The sequence below is a fragment of the Gymnoscopelus microlampas genome (assembly GCF_963454915.1).
Source record: "Gymnoscopelus microlampas genome assembly, chromosome: 10".
Classification (NCBI taxonomy): domain Eukaryota; kingdom Metazoa; phylum Chordata; class Actinopteri; order Myctophiformes; family Myctophidae; genus Gymnoscopelus; species Gymnoscopelus microlampas.
Genome location: NC_139947.1, coordinates 41,384,515 through 41,400,221, shown reverse-complemented (window position 1 = coordinate 41,400,221; position 15,707 = coordinate 41,384,515). Strand labels below are relative to the sequence as shown.

The 15,707-nt window shown below is 41.5% G+C and overlaps 1 protein-coding gene across 2 annotated transcripts in view; it reads right to left on the bottom strand.

Moving 5' to 3' along the window:
• Positions 1-15,707, bottom strand: part of plxnb3 (plexin B3) — a 105,434-nt gene that overhangs the window by 12,507 nt on the left and 77,220 nt on the right. For both annotated transcript variants that reach the window (XM_084069279.1, XM_084069280.1), the window contains exons 10-28: positions 15,494-15,602; positions 13,564-13,686; positions 12,956-13,066; positions 12,588-12,678; positions 12,306-12,475; positions 11,138-11,289; positions 10,655-10,760; positions 10,258-10,394; positions 9,241-9,417; positions 8,362-8,524; positions 8,118-8,249; positions 7,762-7,866; positions 7,069-7,230; positions 6,097-6,248; positions 5,904-6,004; positions 5,020-5,237; positions 1,160-1,338; positions 788-854; positions 512-658 (exon numbers count right to left, since the gene is read on the bottom strand). In XM_084069279.1, coding sequence (XP_083925405.1) covers positions 512-658; positions 788-854; positions 1,160-1,338; positions 5,020-5,237; positions 5,904-6,004; positions 6,097-6,248; positions 7,069-7,230; positions 7,762-7,866; positions 8,118-8,249; positions 8,362-8,524; positions 9,241-9,417; positions 10,258-10,394; positions 10,655-10,760; positions 11,138-11,289; positions 12,306-12,475; positions 12,588-12,678; positions 12,956-13,066; positions 13,564-13,686; positions 15,494-15,602 — 2,602 coding nt within the window. The remainder of the gene's footprint in view (positions 1-511; positions 659-787; positions 855-1,159; positions 1,339-5,019; positions 5,238-5,903; positions 6,005-6,096; positions 6,249-7,068; positions 7,231-7,761; positions 7,867-8,117; positions 8,250-8,361; positions 8,525-9,240; positions 9,418-10,257; positions 10,395-10,654; positions 10,761-11,137; positions 11,290-12,305; positions 12,476-12,587; positions 12,679-12,955; positions 13,067-13,563; positions 13,687-15,493; positions 15,603-15,707) is intronic.

Genomic DNA, 15,707 nt, shown 5'->3' with positions numbered 1-15,707 from the left:
CACACACACACACACACACACACACACACACACACACACACACACACACACACACACACACACAATGGAGAGAGAAACAAGTTAAAGGTTTGGATTGTCAAATGTATCGTAATGTGTACAGTATGTGCATTTGTTTTGTTTGTATAGAAGTGAGTGAGTGAGTGAGTGAGTGAGTGAGTGAGTGAGTGAGTGAGTGAGTGAGTGAGTGAGTGAGTGAGTGAGTGAGTGAGTGAGTGAGTGAGTGAGTGAGTGAGTGAGTGAGTGAGTGAGTGAGTGAGTGAGTGAGTGTGTGTGTGTGTGTGTGTGTGTGTGTGTGTGTGTGTGTGTGTGTGTGTGTGTGTGTGTGTGTGTGTGTGTGTGTGTGTGTGTTAGGTGTGTGTTTGTTATGGTATGTGTTTGTTATGGTATGTATGTATGATTTTAGGTGTGCATGTGTGCATATGTCCGTTGTGTGTTAGGTACAGCATGTGTATTTAGCTATGCACGTAATGTTTTAGGTGTGTGTGCGTACCATAGAACAGTATTCTATGTCTTCTCTCAGAAGGTGACTGTCATTCAGAGTGCGTTTGGCTTTTCCAGTGACAGAGTCTACAGGTCCTTTATCCACCTGGTACTTTATGGCACGATACAGCATGTAGAGAGGTTCTCCTGCTACCTCCTACAAAGACACACACACACACACACACACACACACACACACATATGTACAGAGGTTCTCCTGCTACCTCCTACAGAGACCGTCAACAAACATTAAGTATCAACACATAAAGATTAGACAGACAGTTACCTTGAGGAAGGAGTAGAGGCATATGGACATCCAGTTGGTTAACATCTTCTCTACTACCGTCTCTGTCCTACACACACACACACACACACACACACACACACACACACACACACACACACACACACACACACACACACACACACACACACACACACACACACACACACACACACACACACACACACACACACACACACACACACACACACACACAGTGAGTGAGGATTGAGTGATTTATATTTTCATGAAAGAAGTATAACTACTACTAAAACTACCTAGTTATATTACTACTGCTACTATTGCCACTGCAACTAACACCACTACTACTAATACTGTACAGCTATTAATCACAATCATAATAATAGTTCTTACCTTCGTAGCATGAGTTTTGGGTTCTTATCTACATATTGCTGAACCAGATCCTGTAAAAGACTCTTCATCACATCAGTAAAATACTCCAGTTTGTCATGAAGAGCCATCGTCAGCAAACTGGCCACATATCCTCTGTCTCTCTGAGAGAAGCCCTGCTGTCCCTCTAGAGTATGGATGAACTGAGAGAGAAAGAGAGAGGGAGGAGAGAAGGAGAGAGAAAAGTGAGTGTCGACCGCATAATCCACATAAGGTAAACTGACACTGGTATAATCCGCAAGTATGAGAAATGTTTTTAAACACTGAACCTGGGATAGGTTTTTAGTGCATAGCGTTGACTAACAGAACTCTTAAAATATGATAGTTAGGGAATTTTAGCAATATGTGTGGACCATCTGTGAAAAAATTTACTACCAATAGCTTTCTTCACAAATGTGTTCTTATAGGTGTCTAGAATCACCTCTCAATTAATGCAAACCCAAATCCTCGTGGAAAATCCTGGAGAGCCAATCAAAGTTAAGGAGCCCAGAGGGCTTTGGTGAAAAATATTTAAAAAAATAAAAGTCTAAAATGAACTTGTGAGGTGTCTAACTAGGGGTTTTCAGGGGTGCTGAATCCATTCCAACCATTATTTTTGAGTAAAAATGTCTCCCTGGCCATCTAATATTGGTATATTGGTTATTGTTAGTGTATAATCAGTGTATAATCAATGTAAGGGATTGGGGTGTTGTTGAATTGATTCTATTCTGAAAAATAAAATAAGAAAATATTGCTAAACACTTGATAAGAGTGTACACCTACTGTGCACATGCTCAGTGGGATACACTGTCTGCATGTGGGGAAGGAGCAGGAGTGTTGCATCCTGGCAAATATGTCTGGACGATTTTAAGGTACGGTAGATTATCTACTTTTTGGCATTTATTTTCCTCTGCTGGCAAAACATTTGATTACTGTGAATTTAGATGTCAATTTTCTCTAGCCTATTGCTTACAACCATTAGTTAAACAATCATGACACTTGTCTTTTAGTAGACAACATGGAAGAGGATTCTGTAGCTTGTCTTAAGGTGCTTCATCTGTGGTGGTCCTGAGACTGAGATTCAAAAGTCACCCAAAAAGGCTATGCACATTTTTTGTCTTATTCTGAGAGTGTGGATGATGCAGCATTAATCATGAGGACTGGAACAACTGAGATGACCCCAAACTAAGATACCATTTGGAATGCAAAACCGATCTATACAGTCGTGCAAGAAGTACAGTATATCCACTGGATATCGTAAGTTTTTTTTCATTGTGATGAAAGTTGCCACTTGCAGATTTCAATCCTATTCTATGTTGTGAGTGACATCATAATTTAATAAAAACTTAAAACATAATCTATTCTTTAGAGCAAGAGGAGCAAGTCCAACGGCCAGACAGGAAGAAAAGACGCAGGGCATTGTCTGGGTCAAGTAGTTCAAGTGCTAGCTGGCACACTTGATCTACCATAATACTTGCATCCTTTGCAATGAAGGTATCAATGCTGGCACATTGAAAAGAAACCCTGGTAAGTCTTTTGTATGTAAGATTCAAATGAATTTTGATAATTGTTTTTCTTGCTCCTCATATAGGCTTCCACTCAAAGTCAAATAATTTAATCATGCACATACTGTATGTGGCTACCTTTTATCCAGACAGAGCTTGGCAGTTGTATCGTGCACCTGATAATGTCTACCAGGACCGACTGAAAAGGAGTTTGATGCAGAGAGCAAAGCGACGAGGTGATGACTGGGGACTTGAAGTCGCTGGTCGCCTGGTGGCAGAAGAGGCAGTATATCATATTCGATGCAGAAGAGACTTTGAGAACCCTGTTACAAAGTCTGAGGTAACATTATATGGATACACAATACAGCTGTACAATACAACTCACATTTCTTATCCTTTATTAGTCCTCCTCATTCCTGGACCCATATCAATCTTGCAGAATAAATTATTTTGAAGTCAAAAGTTTCACTATTAAAAATTATATTTCTTCCCTCAGGATAAGAAATGTGAGTTGTATTGTACAGCTGTATTGTGTATCCATATAATGTTACCTCAGACTTTGTAACAGGGTTCTCAAAGTCTCTTCTGCATCGAATATGATATACTGCCTCTTCTGCCACCAGGCGACCAGCGACTTCAAGTCCCCAGTCATCACCTCGTCGCTTTGCTCTCTGCATCAAACTCCTTTTCAATCGGCCCTGGTAGACATTATCAGGTGCACGATACAACTGCCAAGCTCTGTCTGGATAAAAGGTAGCCACATACAGTATGTGCATGATTAAATTATTTGACTTTGAGTGGAAGCCTACAGTGAGGAGCAAGAAAAACAGTTATCAAAATTCATTTGAATCTTACATACAAAAGACTTACCAGGGTTTCTTTTCAATGTGCCAACATTGATACCTTCATTGCAAAGGATGCAAGTATTATGGTAGATCAAGTGTGCCAGCTAGCACTTGAACTACTTGACCCAGACAATGCCCTGCGTCTTTTCTTCCTGTCTGGCCGTTGGACTTGCTCATCTTGCTCTAAAGAATAGATTATGTTTAAAGTTTTTATTAAATTATGATGTCACTCACAACATAGAATAGGATTGAAATCTGCAAGTGGCAACTTTCATCACAATGAAAAAAAACTTACGATATCCAGTGGATATACTGTACTTCTTGAACGACTGTATAGCTCGGTTTTGCATTCCAAATGGTATCTTAGTTTGGGGTCATCTCAGTTTTTCTAGTCCCATGAAGTCTTCTGATTAATGCTGCATCATCCACACTCTCAGAATAAGACAAAAAATGTGCATAGCCTTTTTGGGTGACTTTTGAATCTCAGTCTCAGGACCACCACAGATGAAGCACCTTAAGCCACAAGCTACAGAATCCTCTTCCATGGTGTCTACTAAAAGACAAGTGTCATGATTGTTTAACTAATGGTTGTTCAATGTAAGCAATAGGCTAGAGAAAATTGACATCTAAATTCACAGTAATCAAAAGTTTTGCCAGCAGAGGAAAATGAATGCCAAAAAGTAGACAAACTACCGTACCTTAAAATCGTCCTGACATATTTGCCAGGATGCAACACTCCCGCTCCTTCCCCACATGCAGACAGTGTATCCCACTGAGCATGTGCACAGTAGGTGTACACTCTTATCAAGTGTTTAGCAATATTTTCTTATTATATTTTTCAGAATAGAATCAATTCAACAACACCCCAATCCCCTACGATTGATTATACACTGATTATACACTAACAATAACCAATATACCAATATTAGATGGCCAGGGAGACATTTTTACTCAAAAATAATGGTTGGAATGGATTCAGCACCCCTGAAAACCCCTAGTTAGACACCTCACAAGTTCATTTTAGACTTTTATTTTTTTTAATATCTTTCACCCAAGCCCTCTGGGCTCCTTAACTTTGATTGGCTCTCCAGGATTTTCCACGAGGATTTGGGTTTGCATTAATTGAGAGGTGATTCTAGACACTTATAAGAATACATTGGTGAAGAAAGCTATTGGTAGTAAATTTTTTCACAGATGGTCCACACATATTGCTAAAATTCCCTAACTATGAATACAAAACCGGAAAAGCATCTGGGTAATTTTTTATTTCAGCTATATACTGTATAACATATGTTTTTCAGAAAAGTAAAAGATTTAGAAGGCATTTGTAGAATCGGCCTCAGGTCTAAATGGGTTACGTTAACACACACACACACACACACACACACACACACACACACACACACACACACACACACACACACACACACACACACACACACACACACACACACACACACACACACACACACACACACACACATCTCCTCCTCACCCTTATTAAAAACACTCGGTTATTGAGCAGGTTGTTGAGTTGAGCCAGTCCTTGTTCTACTGTGTGTCTGCGGGACTCAGGCATGTCCAGATGCTGGCTGAGTGGCGCCCCCTGCTGGCCCGGGAAGAACACGCGCTCTGCATACGTCTTGTAGTCTAACAGAGGAATGCCTGGACCACCTACGTCACTGCTTAAATCCATCATCTCTGTCATCAGGTCTGATAGAGACACGCACGTACACACGTGCACGCACACAGTCGCACACACACACACACACACACACACACACACACACACACACACACACACACACACACACACACACACACACAGAGGGGGAACAGTTAATTGGATTGGACAAGAGGCATTCGATGAGTGCACATATTCAATATAACAGCATCACTCCACTTTATTAGTGTACTGATTTAACTGTTGATTGCACTCATTCAACACCTGCTGGTAACAGGCTAGCAGAGTACCTTCACTGCAGAGACAGTTCAACTACTTAGCAACAACTGTTTCAAGAACTATATTTCTTTGGCAGAGCCAATACAAGATATCATTTATAGTTATTATCGTTTATTGTCTTTTAATAAGTAAGAACATACAGTAATAACATCAATCCGGCCTTACACCAAACAACTTTTTAATGATTTCACTGTCGCAGAATTTAGCTTGAGTCGCGTCATACTAACGTCTCCTGAATCGTTTGGTGTAAGGTTTTAGTTGTCTCGATCAAATCACACATTTAATATTATTGCAAGTCTTTTAGTTTTGGCCTGTGCTCATGTGAGTGTGTGTGCATGCATGCGTGCCGTGCGTGTGTGTGCCTGCGTGCATGCATGTGTGCTTGTGTGTGTGCGCATGTGTGCGTGCAGGCATACCAGTGAACTCTTTGCGACACTGGTCTCCTACATTGATCTCCAGAGTCTCCAGTTGCAACAAAACCTTTTTATAATCTCTGAGAGCCTGCTTACTCTTCTTCCTGTAACACAAAAATACACATATGAAGAGTGTGTGTGTGTGTGTGTGTGCGTGCGTGCGTGCGTGCGTGCGTGCGTGCGTGTGTGTGTTTACCTGTACATCAGGATAATAATGAGCACTGATAGGATGACCACCGCTGCTCCTGCCCCAAGACCCACCTGAGCAGCCAATGGGACAGGAGGGAGAAGGGGGTCTGTGTCGTACTGCACCAATCCCAAATCAACCTGCAGATTACCCATGGAAACCTGCACCCATTGTTCACAAAACATGTCAATTAACTGGATATCAAGGTTTCAAGGCAATGAATTTCAGTTTCTCTCTGTCCTACAGACACTGGTCTCGCGTAGCCAGACAACTATCCACTTCCATTTCTGCTAAGCAGCAAGCTAAATATACTTTGATGATTTTGATTTATATTAGGATAAATTTGCGCGATTGTAAAGACGAAACGAAAGTGGGGAGGAGCGGAGGCTTCACAAGTCCCAGGCTGTATGACCGGAACCATTTGAAAATTGTGGGAGGCAACAGTCTGGCCATGCGAGACTATACAGACACAAACAACCTAAATATATATAAATATATCCACAGTAATAAACAGTATGATAAATATTATATACATCTTAAGCACTGCTGTAAATACATTGTTGTGTGACAAATAGCAAAAGTAGCTAGGTTGCTGCTTAGCATAAATGGAAATCAAAAACATATATTTATATATGTTTATATATATATATATATATATATATATATATATATTTTAAAGACATTTTTAAATATACTTTTGTGAACGGAAATGACGAACGGTGTAACTTCCTTTGCACCGCTTTCAGGGGGCATAGTTATAGAATCTATGTAGCATTAGTAGCATAAGATTGTAGAATAGCTGTCAGGCTTGAGAGACTACACAATGCAACACATTGTGAGCTTTAGATTGGCTATTTTCGCTATTTGTTGTATGGCAAAGTATTTACAGTTTAAAATAAAAATAAATACAATACAAGTAATCCCTGTATGTTGAATTATTTAGTTTGTGGTTTCAATTAAAGCAATGAAATGTGTACTGACTCTAAGGCTGGGTAGTTCCTGGTGTTCTTGCAAACTGCTGGGTTGAGCGTCTGGAGGTTCACAGTACAGGGTTGTGCTGTCCAGGGTTTTAACCTCACAGGCCTGATCTCCTAGACGAACCACAACTTCTTCTCTACTGATCGCTCTGGTCAGCTCCCTACCCTGAGGATGTGCAACCGCACGTGCACACACACACACACACACACACACACACACACACACACACACACACACACACACACACACACACACACACACACACACACACACACACACACACACACACACACACACACACACACACACACACACACACACACACACACACACACACACACACACACAATATATTTTAAGGTAAGTGTGTATATCACAGTGTGTTTGTGTGTGCGTATGAGCGTGTGTATGTTCATTTAAGTTACGCTTTATACCACTTAGGTAGATTTTGCATTTGGCCCATCATAACTACATAAGTACTACAGTGAAACGCCCAGCGACCAAGGGCCACTACTTTGGTCAAAGGCAATGACAGGAGTATGTGCCTAGCATGCATTGCATGTCTTGTGTGGGAGGGAAATAGGAGAACCCACGAAACTCAAACCTGCCAGGGGTTGAACCCAGGACCTTCTTGCTGTGAGGCAACATTGCTAACCACACATGCGTGCGTGCGTGCGTGCGTGCGTGGGTGTTTACCTCAACAGCGATCACTCCTCCTGGTTTGAATCTGAAGGGAGACTCTGGATCGTCTCTATTCAGAGAGAACAGCTCTGGATTTGGGTAATAAATAAACCTCCTGCCCTGGAGAGACAGACAGGTAGAGAGATAGGTAGTCAGACAAAAGGACAGAGGCAGGCAGAGACAGACAGACAGACAGACAGACAGACAGACAGACAGACAGACAGACAGACAGACAGACAGACAGACAGACAGACAGACAGACAGACAAAAGGACAGACAGACAGACAAAAGGACAGACAAAAGGACAGAGGAAGGCAGAGAGACAGACAGGTATACAAAAAGAGAGGCAGGTAGAGAAGAGAGACAGGTACCTTGATGCGCTCAAAGTGAACTCTGACGTTGTCGAGCTGAAACCACACCCCCTTGACCTTTACAGCAGGTGTCACTCTAGGGGTCAAACAGGTCATCTCCAACGGTGATGAGACATTACAACGCTCTGACACCTGACAAACAATAAACAGACATTCTGTCTATAATACATTCAACAACATTCTACTGTCTGAATGGGTGTCTCATGCATAGTAATCCACAATACATCCTGATTGGTTGTTTTACCGTTTCCATGGTGCTATTGAACATAAGTTGTTTGGCGGTCAAGAGAGCCAATCGTTTTCCCCGTTTCACCCTCTGGACTCCAATAGGCTCCACCCACACCATTATGAAAGGCTGCTGCACAACGTCCAGGTTCCTGCCACTCACCCTAATGACCCGCCCACCTCTGAAACATAACAGCAGAGAGACACAAAGTCAATTTAACTGACATAGACATGAGGCAATAAGACTGATCTCAATGATGTCATCTAGACACCAATTCAGTGGTGTCTAGATTTAAAGGGCAACTGGTCTACCTAAATCCCATCGTTCAAATGCTAAGGGTATACGTAAAACTCTGACTTACTGTAACAGACAGTTCCCAATGAGTTCTGGGTCTCAAGATAAGGCCTGTGTTGATTTGTTAAGTTTTACTTATGCGTCAACGTGGTTGGTTGAGACTGAAGTCTCAAGATTGCAGGAAATGACAACAACAGGTGCTGAAGAAAGGGGGCGTGTTTCAACAGGGTTCCCTTTGACCAAAGATGATTTAGATACAGTATGTAATGTATAGGAACATATACGTTCATAATGTCTAAGATGGTTTATATACATATATAAACACACACACACTAAAGGCTTATAATTACTAATAGGTTTATATATTTATGTTGACTAAGATGCTTTATAAACTTAAGAATATGGTTGGTTCTTATATACTTGGTATATAAGAACATATAGGTTCACAATGATTAAGATGGTTTATAAACTAGATATAGTGTAAAAGAACATACGGTTCAGTATGCTGTATAGGTTTACTATGACTAAGATGGTTTATAGACTAGGTATATAAGAACATGAATGTAGGTAGTGTAAAAGTTTTTTTTAAAAAGAGTATCTTACTCATAGAAGCTCTCAGAGGGTGTGGCCTCAGTGATGACAGGGTCTTCAAAGTAGCGGTAAAAGGCATTGGGCACACTCCGTGTGGCCTTCCCAAACTGGACCCTGACACGTAGCTGGACGGTGTCATTACTGGGACCAGTACAACACACTAACTGGGTGTCGGTGACCTCCTCGATACTAGCGGAAGAAACACTTACATTATAATAATAATAATAATAATAATAATAATAATAAGATAAAAACAACTCCATTAGGAAGAACTAGTTAAAAAGGTATACAAAGCTATAAAAGAAAGGTAAACAAAAGGGGGGGATTTGGATTTTATGTAGGGAATGTGAGTCTGAAAAGGTGGGTTTTGAGTGTGGTTTAAAACGTGGTGAGGGTGGAGGCAGCTCTGATGAGATTATAGCAAGAAATAACAACATAAAACAACATAATCCACAAGATTAAAATCAACCAACGTTGATCTGCAGGTTGATTCAAGGATCAGATCCTAAATCAGCAACATTACAGTACAATCAACCAGTGTTAAGGAGTTCAAGGATCAGATTGTAGATCAGCAACATTACAGTCAACCAACGTTAAAGGAGTAGTTCACTACTCCTTTATAGTAGGGAAGCAAAGGAGTGGAAGGAGATGGAGTAGAAGAAGCTGTGTAGAAGGATCTATCTATTTTAAATGTAAAGTCAATTGGTATCCTATCCCTCACCACTAGAGGGAGACAGGGTAGTAGAATAAAATACAGTAGAAGTCATTCCATTGAACAAGAATGTTGATAAAACAGGCATAATTGTTTTTGTCACATAAAAAGTGGTTTATACTACAGTAGCTGCATGGTTGCCGCTAAAACAAAAAGCTCACAACACGTCACATGTTATGAATGGTTAAACTTATTTTGATGCTATATTAACACATTTTACAGTGGATCCCCATGGAACCCCACAAGTAGTGCAAAATCACTAGGGTAGGATAGGGTAGAATAGGTTAGAGGTCAGGGGTCATGGTTAGGGTACTTACATTAAACAAGGCAGTGTTCCTACATAAGCTGTGAGGTCACTGGTCTGCCCAGTAAGCAGCTGTCGACCGTATATGGTCATCCTGGTTCCGCCTGAGACCGGTCCTCTGTCAGGAACCATGGACAACAGCTGGGGATTCTACATATGTACATGTGAGTGCACGCACATACGCACACACGCACACACACACACACACACACACAGTCAGATAAATTAGTGAACTTCATCGTGAGTCAGATAAATGTTCTTCATGTTGAACATACCAACTACATATTCTGTGTGTGTGTGTGTGTGTGTGTGTGTGTGTGTGTGTGTGTGTGTGTGTGTGTGTGTGTGTGTGTGTGTGTGTGTGTGTGTGTGTGTGTGTGTGTGTGTGCTTGTGTGTGCATGCGTGTCACCTGATAGGTGAATATCTGGGAGGACTGCCCAGGTAAGGACGTTCCCACGGTAACCAACACTGGCCCCTCCCTTGGCTCACCAGTGGGCTGAAGCTCACACACGACCCTGCAGGTACATTAACAAGTCATAACATTAAGAGAGCCTCAACTGATACCATCACAAGGCCTGTGGAAAGATACACAAACCGCTCTGCTGAAATAAATTACTTTCTCTGAGCACCCGAGTGCTCTGATGTGTAATTAAAGGAGAATAAAATAATATTAGCAGGTTAAAAAGTCTCCTCTGTCTGCCAGAGAACGTAACTCATTTCTGCTGTCTCAATGTCAATATTTGCATCATATGCATGGTGTGTGTGTGTGTGTGTGTGTGTGTGTGTGTGTGTGTGTGTGTGTGTGTGTGTGTGTGTGTGTGTGTGTGTGTGTGTGTGTGTGTGTGTGTGTGTGTGTGTGTGTGTGTGTGTGTGTGTGTGTGTGTGTGTGTACCTGGTAGAGATCCTGTAATGTTCAGCTAGAGGTCGACAGGTGACCCCCGCTACTGAAACTCCGTTCACTACATCCTGGTGTGTCATTCCCAGATTAGAACCCTGGATGGTTACTAATATACCACCTTCTAACGGACCTGACACAGGAAGGACCTACACAGAGAGGCAGGCAGACAGATACACACAAGTAGCATTTATTTCTTCATGCCTTAACTATTGCAATGGTGTTTTAAGATCTTTTAAGGTCTTTAGCACAGAGGTGGACACGCAGAAAGACAGGCACACACACACACGCACACACACACACACACACACACACACACACACACACACACACACACACACACACACACACACACACACACACACGGACACGCACACGCACACCTATAGAAAGATAAATACAGCTGTTTGTCAGATACACAGGACTTCTTCTAGATGGCTAGAGTCCTGCAGAGCCACGCCATAAAAATAAATAATCAAACATGATTCAAAGCAATATGTAGGCTTACTTTCATCTCATAAGTACAACAAGTACACAGGCTTCAATCAGTCTTTGTTGTAGCATGATATGGATATGCGACAGCACAATGAAATGGCTTTGATATTGCTTGCAGCCAACAACTCAGGCTCAAGAAGTTGACACAGATAACTCCCTCCTCCAACAAGAATCTATACTGTACCTCTCATATAAAAAATGTATAAGGAAAGTCAACGGATTTTGCCGGTCTGAACACTCTTTGTCTACTAAGAGACCTTCTCACGATCTGTGTACAAAGCTCCACAGGATCTTTTAGGAATGGTGATACCATTTTCCAAGACAACAATTGACAATTTGATACCAATACTTTTATACATTTTGACTTCCGGACTTTCACTTATAACAGGGTATTTCTACATTGCAGTATTGATACTTTTACTTACGTAAACACATTTAGTACTTTTTCCACCGCTGGTCAGGAGGCGTTTTTATATGCAATGATCTATAATCTCAAACATAACCTGCTCCGAATCAGGTTAGGTGTGCCGCATAAGTTACCACAGCGATGTACCCCAATAAGATGTGAACCAATGTAGATAACTCAATCAGTACCCCCAAATCCTGCTTTGCAGTTCAGGTCTGTGTGTGATGTGTTTTGATTGGTTTCCTGTGCTTTCAGTTGGTTTACCTGTGTGATGTGTGGAGGTGGGCATGTATCTGCCACGGCACTAGAACATGATTGGTTGTAAACACAGCCAGGGGCAGGGCTTCCTGAACACCAGACACACCCGTATTCCTCAGGCACCGCCCTGCACTGCGAGCAATCCGATTGGCCAGCTGAGCAGTCATACAGATGGACTAGAAATGATAATAATGACTGTTACTACTATTATTCTTAGTAGTATTATTGAGAAGTATTACATTACATTATGATGTGAGATTATAATATTTAGTATGAGGTGGTTCTTACGTCTCAGACTGGGTGATGTGTCGATACGTAGATTCCCCCTCCTTACAAACACGGCAGCAGAATACTGAAGCTGTGTGACTGGAAACTCAAACTACACACACACACACACACACACACACACACACACACACACACACACACACACACACACACACAGAAATACAGAGAGAGACAAACATGTTTTAAAAAGTCAGATTACATTATTGTACCCTAACCTTGTGTAATCTCAAGTTATATCTGAGATTGTGTGTGTTACCTGGTGAGGATGTATGTGTGTGTGTGTGTGTGTGTGTGTGTGTGTGTGTGTGTGTGTGTGTGTGTGTGTGTGTGTGTGTGTGTGTGTGTGTGTGTGTGTGTGTGTGTGTTACCTGATGAGGAGAGCAGGTGAAGGTGTGTGTGTCATGTGTTTGCTTTACGCCAGCTGTCAGGTTGAACTGAGTTCCCTCCACTTCAACTACACACACATAGTCTGCTGGATCCTACACACACACACACACACACACACACACACACACACACACACACAAACACACACACACACACACACACACACACACACACACACACACACACACACACACACACACACACACACACACACACACACACACACACACACACACACACACACACACACCCACACACACACACACACACACACACACACACACACGGTTCCAGTGAAAAGAAAGAGCTGAGGTTAGAAAGAATAAAAACCCTGAGGGCTAAAAAGTGAATGACATAGTTACGATTGTTAACTTACAATATAATAATATAATATCTTCATTCATTCTATACAATTACACTATAGTATAGAATTGTGTGTGTGTGTACAGTAGGTTTGTATGTGATATTGCTCAATTGTAATTCAATTGTTTTTTGTAGAAGGACTATGTTCTATGTATTACTACAGAATATGATCCATTATTATTTTATCAATGAATACAGTGTCACTATTGAATCCTAACGTGCTCACAGTGAAAATGTCCAGATTTCTGCCTAGCAACACCAGGGCGGAGGAGACACCTATGGGAACCAACGAGGAGCCTCCCAGAGAATAAATGACAGGACAGGATGCGGGTCCAAGAGACTGAGGAGCCTATAGGTAGAGAAAGACAGACAGGTCAGAAAGCTTTGTAGACTGACAGAAAGACAGTCAGACAGACAGATTGCCAGACAGAAAAACACAGACAGACAGTAAAATAGACTGTAAGAGAGATCTTCAGCCTAAATGATACTGTCGCTAAGCATTGTCTTCCATAAGAATGTGTGGACAGTCATACACAGACTGGGAGGCCTCTAATTTGAGGGTGGTAACGTTAATGTTTATCTGCAACGCAAGTGATAGGTTCGCTTGGGTTGATGGATTTAAATTTGACACATGGTACAGTAAGTAGCAGTATTATTGGTACAGCTGGCGTCAATGGGCTACAAAAGTGGGCCCAAGGAAATGACAAGCCATCATAAGCTATTATTGGCTTTATATTGCATTTGACATCAGCATTTTATTTTCGGTTTGTGCGCATATCCATTCTATGTGGTCCTCCAAATAAAGGGGATGTAATATTTGTTTGCCAGTTAGATATGGCTGTCATTAGTCAAGCTTGTCAGTGGAATACTGCTGAAACACCCACATCAGCAGCACCACATCGACGGTGACAGTTTCAACTCACACTCCCTGTGGGAATGTCAGCGCTGAGAGTTCGTTATCACCTGCATGGAACTAGGAGAAAACACTGCGCTGGGTAAGATGACGTCTGAGTGTGCCAATTTACAAACCTCAACAACAGGCCAGAGATTCTTAGGCAAAGACCAGTGGCGTGCACAGACATTTTGAGGGGCAGGTGCTCAAGTAAATTATACTTTTTTTTGTTTACTTGGTCTGCTCTTTTTTCCCTCTACACCTATACCTCTTTGCCAAAAATAGCCGATCTACAAGCCCACAACACGTTGTGGGCTTGTAGATCTGCTATTTTTGGCTAAAGTTCTCCTCAGAAAAGGGATGCTAGGTTTCGAGTGGTTATGGTAAAAAGAAAAATCATATCACATAAAGATTTGGCGGACCCCCTGTAGTAACTCTGAGGACCCCCTAGGGGTCCCGGACCCCCTGTTGAAGACCCCTGCTGTAAACTGAAGAAAAAAATAAAAGGGCACTTTTGGTCAAGAGGGCAAAGGGCAGGTGCTCGAGCACCACCTAGAGTCTATCTGTGCACGTCCCTGGCAAAGACATAGACATACAGTACAGGCAGACAGTACAGACAGACAGACAGACAGACAGACAGTGGTGGAAAGTAACTAAGTACAATAAGTTACTCAAGTACTGGACTTTTACTCCACTACATCTCAAGAGGCAAATATTGTACTCGTATACAATTATTTGAAAACTTTAGTTACTAGTTACTTTGTAGATTTGAATTATTATTACAAAACATACATAAACCACTTCAGCCCTATTTAAACTTTGGCTATTTGAAAATTGCCGATCTACAAGCTCACAACGTGCCGACATGTTGTGAGCTTGTACATTAGATCTGCTATATTCAAAATATTTAATACATTTGTACAGTATTATGATCCCTTGTTAAACGGGATATTCTGCATAATGAGTACTTTAACTTTTGGTACTTTAAGTATAATTTGATGCCAATACTTTTTTAACTTTTACTCAAATAGATTTTGATTACCAGACTTTTACTTGTAACAGAGTATTTCTACATTGCAGTATTGAGCAAAGCACCAACGAGCTGGCCAGATGTATGGAGAACCGGTATGACTGGAAGCGATGATGGAGGGCTCGTCTGAGGACGACCTAGAGATTGATACTTTTACTTAAGTAAAAAAAAATTAGTACTTTTTCCACCACTGCAGACAGACAGACAGACAGACAGAGAGACAGGCCAGCCTACCCTCTGGTTGTGTATAATGTGTGTGTTGGGACAGCTGTGGCTGTGGGTACAAAGCTGGTCAAGAGGACACCAGTTACACAACCATATGCTGGTGACACACGCCATACAACTGGAGAAGAGGAGATAAGAGGGTTATTGTAACAAATTACAGAATAAATATATAATATGACAACTGCTACATATAGATTTTTGGTATGTATTTGTATGCATGTGT